The sequence below is a fragment of the Cydia strobilella genome, chromosome 2 (assembly GCF_947568885.1).
Source record: "Cydia strobilella chromosome 2, ilCydStro3.1, whole genome shotgun sequence".
Taxonomy (NCBI): domain Eukaryota; kingdom Metazoa; phylum Arthropoda; class Insecta; order Lepidoptera; family Tortricidae; genus Cydia; species Cydia strobilella.
In genome coordinates, this window is record NC_086042.1 from 18445802 (window position 1) to 18452858 (window position 7057).

The 7057-nt window shown below is 39.0% G+C and overlaps 1 protein-coding gene across 5 annotated transcripts in view; it reads left to right on the forward strand.

The window, feature by feature from the left end:
* Window positions 1–3444, forward strand: part of LOC134752947 (endoplasmic reticulum metallopeptidase 1-like) — a 33117-nt gene extending 29673 nt beyond the window's left edge. For all 5 annotated transcript variants that reach the window (XM_063688729.1, XM_063688736.1, XM_063688744.1 and 2 more), the window contains 5 exons: window positions 8–137; window positions 881–962; window positions 1374–1492; window positions 2092–2270; window positions 3262–3444. In XM_063688729.1, coding sequence (XP_063544799.1) covers window positions 8–137; window positions 881–962; window positions 1374–1492; window positions 2092–2270; window positions 3262–3429 — 678 coding nt within the window. In that variant the 3' untranslated portion in view covers window positions 3430–3444. The remainder of the gene's footprint in view (window positions 1–7; window positions 138–880; window positions 963–1373; window positions 1493–2091; window positions 2271–3261) is intronic.
* Window positions 3445–7057: the final 3613 nt, after the last annotated feature.

Consider the following 7057-nt stretch of genomic DNA (forward strand, 5'->3'; position numbering starts at 1 on the left):
CTTTCAGCACACAGAAATAATAAATCACACGGTGACTCCCCCGACCAGCGTCTCTGGTGTAACGGTGACGAAGATTGATGCCTACACCAGCGACCGGATGCGGAGGGCACTGGCGGACTCCGGCCTCAACTACACAGGTACACAGTTATAAATAAGGGATTATATGTTTGTTATGAACCAATAGAAACACTTTAATTTCCTTCACCTATTCTCGCTCAGCCCAGCTCTAGTGAAAAAAGCTAAGCGGAGAGAGGTTTTTGTACATACAAAACAAGGGAAGGATGTTAGGGAGGAATGTGTTTCGATGTACGGACGCGAGCGGAAAACTATCACCGCACCCCACTCGCTTATTTGAAAAGAGCCCGCTAGACAGCCTCGCTATGTATCCTCGCACCGCTCAGCTACCTCGCACATCTCTGGTGGAAACGCAGCCTAATTGTCTAGCGCCAGCGGATGTTAAGTGACGTTTACTTGCTAAATCATGTCGACACATGCGTCCCTCATTGGCCCGGTAGCTGCAACCATCAATTTTAACCAAACGGTTAAACTGGCAGCTACTGATCATCCCATAGATAATATGTGGCACAGATCTCTTTATTAAAATATATATATATGTATATTTATTCCAGTTTACAAACAGTTAAGTACCTATTGTGGAACTTTTATGTAAGTTTACTCTCACGTATTTGAGACTTAAGGAAAATCCAACTCTCAAACGTTGCAATTTGTATTAACTATTGAAATCAACTATAACACGCCAATAAACTAAGCCTAACTGACCCGCGTGACATTATGCTATCTCTTTCACTTTTGCTACGATCATAAAAGTTTGATAGAGAAGTTGTTTTCTTCGTTTAATAAGTTTTCTTCTTATTTACAGTGAAAGCCGACTTAGCGGAGGACTGCGCGCAATACATTTTCTGCAATTTGCCGATGTACAGGACAAGGTTGCCCAATTCCTAGTATGTATACATAGTCAATATTGTATTCGCGTATTTGATAGATAAAAAGATTTTTGTTTTTGGTTGTTGTTTGGCTTGGTAAGTTTGTAATCTAATAAATTAGCTTTCATAATGACTTTTATCTCGCTCTCGCTGAAGTAGTATCTCGAATTGGACAGACTGATATCAGTTCAAAAAATATTTTGTGATAATTGATTTTTTTCGTGCCGTGCATGGCGTGCCGTGCCGTGCCGTGCCATGGTACGACTGACTCATCGTTAGTGACGTGAATAAAATATATAAAAAAAACAGAATTATATAAAAAGATTATGAACTTGTTACTGGTACCTCAGCTTCTCTCATTGTTGTATTGATCTTACGTTCAAATGGAAGTGAACAGTGTATACATTCAACTATGAACCTTGTTTCCAGCGCGGGGGCGCTGTTCGTGGAGATGGCGCCGCCGACGGCGTTCGCCGCGATGCCCAGCTTACGGCTCGCCAGCAGGCTGTGCTCCGGCACCAACTGCACGCTTCACTTCGCTTTTGACGGTGAGGCACCGTGACCTACGATATAGAACCTTATCTTAAGCGCGCAAGGTTCACCGACGGCGTCCGTTACGTCTGAACACTTATTTTTAATGGTTAGACAATCCATTCTATTCTGAACTTTACCTCCTGATTTACGCCCATGGTTCATAATAACACTGCCGACGGCATTTTGAAGACTGCATTGATATTATTGAATTACTAATTCAAATTCGTCTGCGAGTACCGTGCCGTTTGTGGACGCTATAGTTTATATAATCTTAGACTGTTAATTATCGGTCTCACTGTTGTAGTGAAAAGCTAAGCCCGCACTAAGCCAGCATACGTCACTTCCTCACACCCATTGGAGAAAGCTCGCAGCAGAATGTTCTGCTTTTGTTTATATGTATAAATACGTTTTTACAGTACATATGGTATTACTTTCTCGCACTAGTGCGTAAGAGAGCACTTTTCGTGCATATATCGAAAGTTTAAACGGCCATATGTACTGTAAAACGTTGAACGATACACGTGCGAATAGGTAATTCGCAACTCGTGTCGATTTAAAACACTTCGAATTTTCTCTTTCCCGCACTTGTATCGTAAATAACTATTCTTTTCAGGACCGGCCCACAACACTTTGACCCTATGGCCCCGCTCGGGGTCCATCGTAGCGTGGTCGTTCGACGCGCCCACCGACCCGTCCTTCGTGCAGAACGACCGCCCCGCCTACACGATCGTGCAGGCCTCGGCCACCTACAGCGATCTATTCGACACGCAGTATTTCTGGATCACGTTGGAGGTTAGTTGGCAACTTAGGCTTTTTCATCGAACTACGAATACAACATTGTTCTCGAATAATGTAAACTTCCGTATTTGACATGTGCTTATTGCTTTGATTTCTCATCGCTTTTTTATTACTACATAGGTTAGGGTGGTATTCCACCTGGCCACCTTAACTAGGTTGACTAGGTATGTAATCGTATCCTAATTCGATATATGGCTAGAGAAGCAGTTACAATTTTTCTATTACACCCAGCCGCAAAATTGCATGGCCACTTTATAAATGAATTACATAATTCATATTGTGTCCATGCAATATTGCAGCTCACTGTATAGTCCTGCATTGGTTTACCCAGTTTAAGGACATGACCAAACTCTGTATCAAGTCAAGCAAATCTTGTCAGTAGAAAAAGGCGCGAAATTAAAATTTTATATGGGACGATATCCCTTCGCGCCTACAATTTTGAAATTTGCCGCCTTTTTCTACTGACAAGATCTTCTTGACCAACTATATCTTATACCTTTAAACGAGCAATTCTTGTATATATATATATCGATCTATATATATATATATATGTATATATTTCGGGGACCTCGGAAACGGCTCTAACGATTTCGATGAAATTTGCTATATGGTGTTTTCGGGGGCGAAAAATCGATCTAGCTAGATCTTATCTCTGGGAAAACGCGCATTTTTGAGTTCTTATATGCTTTCCGAGCAAAGTTCGGTCTCCCAGATATTAGGTATCTAAGAAGAATTCGGCCGTCCCGAAGAATTCGAGACATCTGTTCACCCTAATTACAAGTGGAATCTACGCTAGCTGGGTCGGACCATAATAAAAATGTAAAGTATAATCGCTACGGACAGCGGTCTAGGCGCTCAAAAACATCTCAACATGCACTTTACTATCTTGATAATAGAGGTTTTGTTCAAATATCTGTGAACACCTCGGCCGCTCCGACATATCTGATGGCGACTGTACAACATTGTAACGAGCGTGTGTTGGCAGGTGCCGGTGGCGCAGCAGTCGCAGGCGCTGCTGGACATAGCGCAGCACGCGCACAAGAAGCAGCACCCCGAGCTGTTCACGCGCGAGTATCAACAGCTGCTCGACGCCATGCCAGACTACTTCAACATCGACAGTTCGCTCTCCATACGGAATAACTACGCCTTCTAGATATATACCACCGGCTTACCATATACATTCAAGATTGTCAGTGGAAACAATACCCACTATGGGTCTAGCGCAGGGGTCACCAATTAGTTTCTTCAGGGGTCCGATTTTTAAAATAAAATGACCATCACAGTCCGTTTTTACTTGAGTTTATTAAATAAGCAAAATGTAATGTACAGCATAAAATAGGTCGACAGTCCGGATCTGGACCGCGGTCCGCCTTTCGGTGATTTCTGGTCTAGCGTTTAACTGAGGCGTTTGGTAAGAAGTTGGTCAGGTACTGTGCGTGAAGCTGATTTGTATTATGTTAAGTAAAACTGTAATATATAATAAACTAGTTTTAGTTCCAAACTCTGGTACCTTCTACTTGACAAACATAGCGCAACTTGTGTACCAACCGCATAAGATAAATGGTAGTTATAGTAAGTAGGACAGTACGTGCCGCCATGCCAGCGTACTTCAGCATGGCTCACTGTATATTTGCCTCGCGCCTTCTAAAGTTATACTGATTGGTAGCCTGTTATGCCTGAATACTTTTTGTACTGAAACTGACTGAAGTAGCATGACCACATGACAAACACAAACGTTTCCGAGAAAATACGATGGGAACGGGTTATTCGCTACATCTGTAGCTATTACAAATTCGACTATTGTTCGTAGTGAGTATAGAGAAATGAAGTAGCCGTACGCAGTTGAACAATAAATATGGGTGTAGGTATATATGTGTCGTTTTCAAGCAAAAGTTACCACATTGTCGCTTGCTATAATAACGCTCTGACAGGTTTTTCGTATAAAGATACAAGCAATTTTCGTCCTTATTGTAAGTGACAATGTGGTACCTTTTGATTGAAACGTCACATATGTACATTTTTTGTATGTAGAGCCCGTGACTCGTCAACTTTTTTAACTGATTCCTTTGTTACTTATATTTTTTACAAATGTTTTAAAAGACAATGGAAATAATTAAATTGTTAACTAGTTCAGACCTTAACGAGTCCTCGTGTGTGGCAGCTAATTTGACTTCTGAACGTTGTAGATATTAACAGTTGCTCAAGTTAGACTTTTATTAACTGGTTATGTTAAGTTTATATTCTATACTAGCTTTTGCCCGCGACTTCGTCTGCGTGGACTTAGTAACCCCAGCTAGAGTAAGAATAGCGCCTGGAGAAAATCTTATAGCAATTATTCCATTTGAGCATATTATGCACACAAATTAGCAGACACTTCATTAATTATCTCAATTCCATCCCGCTTTTTACTTTCTTAAGGGATGATTTTCGGGATAAAAACTATCCTATGTCCTTCTCAGGGACTCAACCTATCTCTATGCCAAATTTCATCTAAATCGATTCAGCGGTTTAAGCGTGAAGAGGGAACACACAGACAGACAGACTTTCGCATTTATAATATTAGTATGGATTTTCCAACACGAAGGGTACGGTGGCAGGTGTCATCTCCATATAATTTATAACACCAAATCTCGCAAAATATCTATTGAGATATGACATCTGTCAGCGTACCCTTCCTGTTCGAAAAATACTATAATAAGAGTAGTTTTTCTACTCCGTCCTGAATATATGTATTTTATTTATGATTACCTATAGGTAGGTACTAATTACGTGGTATATTTCAATATCGTCTTTTAATTATAATTTGACATTTAACCTCTTGGTCGGCAATGACCGATTAATCGGTCATAGACCACAGAGCAACATAGACCTACATGTATATGCATAAAGTTCAATTTCAGTTTTGACACTTCGGTGACGTGGCGTCTGGATGACTGCTTTTGTGTTTGACACGGCGTCGAAAGAGGCCGTAGTCGATTTTGGAGCAAAAATTTTAAATTGATAGATTTAGTCGTTGAAATTATACACGTTTTGTTACGTAATATCTAAATAACAAGTATTGGTTTCTATTAGCACGTTTTCTCATCTTGCCTTTTAATAATGAGGTCGCGAGCGTGCGTCACCGGTAATATATGAAGAGAAGGGGCAGTTTTTAAAAATTCATCAAAAAATTATGGTGGGAACATATACAAATTGATGTATAAGAATAGTTTCAGCAAATGTTGTAGATTGTTCAAGTATCCAAATTATGTTGAAATTAAGTCGATTTTCAGAGAAATTGTAACTTGTTTTGAAGTAATTTCTGGAGAAAATTGAATTCGTTTAACTTTAATTTCTTTGAAGTAATTTCTGGAGAAAATTGAATTCGTTTAACTTTAATTTCCTCGAACTCTAAGTCATATAACAAAAATGTAATCTGATAAAGGTCAAGTACAGAATATGTGTAATACAAATTTACCATTTTTAGCAGTCCAAACTTTACGAAATTTACAAATAAGACCGACAAAATCAGTGCTTTACGCGCGTTTACCTAAACGTCCATCAGAAAAAAAATCATTACTAATTTAGTGAGTCTGTTTTCAAAAAATTGATCTGATAAAAGGCAAGATAAGAAGACGTGCTAATAGAAACCAGTACTTGTTATTTCAATTTGGTAACAAAAGGTGTACAATTTCATCGACGAAATCTATCAATTTTAAATTTTTGCGACTAAAATCGACACCGGCCTCTTAATGCGTATTGAATGATCCTTTTTTATTAACCGACTTCTTTACCCAGGAGGTGGTTCTGTATTTGGTTGTGGCTATTTTTTTTATGTACATTCACCGATTACTCCGAGACCCATGGTCCTATTTGAGTAATTATTTTTTTGTTAAAATTACGTGAATAATGTCGGAGCAGCTAAAAACGTTCTAACCCTTCGACCCTTTTACATTAGAATATTAGTTAGGTTAGGTTATACGTACAATCAGTACGTCTACGTTATTTATTCTTTCTAATTTTCCGTGTTTTGGTTGTGCATGTAATTTTGTTGACACCAACTATGCAATATTTTATTATGATTTTTGAAAACTTGTAATTCTAGTAGTCTGTTTTTTTTTAATACTACCACGGTGGCAAACAAGCATACGGCCCGCCTGATGGTAAGCAGTCACCGTAGCCTATGGTTTTGTATAATGAAATATGTTGAAAAGTATTATTAAGTAGGTCTTCGTGGCTAAGACTGACAGTTGTTGTGTAGTAGTAATCAGACTTGTGGCTATCGCCAGTGACACTTGATAAGATAGCCTCGAAACATCCAGATTGGAATAGCGCTAGTAGTAGTTTTAGCACAAATATTTTATATTTATATAATAGCACTATGTTTTCAAGAAGTTCTCAATTATCAATTAATACTATTTTTGTAGCAACTATGACGAAACCTGCGCTGTGGATTGAAGTTTAATACTTATTGTACCTATAAATTAACACATTCACTTGATTCACCACCAGGAACCCGCTTAGTGGGCGCTCGTAACTTTTGCCACAGAATAAAATAAATAATAGTATGCTTTTGCCCAGATGTCAGACAACCCACTAGGCGGGTTATCGTAGCGGGTGCATACGCCACGCCTAGCAGGGTTGACACCAGTTAAGAAGTTTTAATTATTATATTATTTAGATATACATCAATGTTTGATAGGTGTCGTAAATTACGAAATCTATTCGGAGTTGTTTATGTATGATTGTATGTTTTACAACCTACCTAATGGTAAGACAGAAAAATGTCATAGTACTATAAT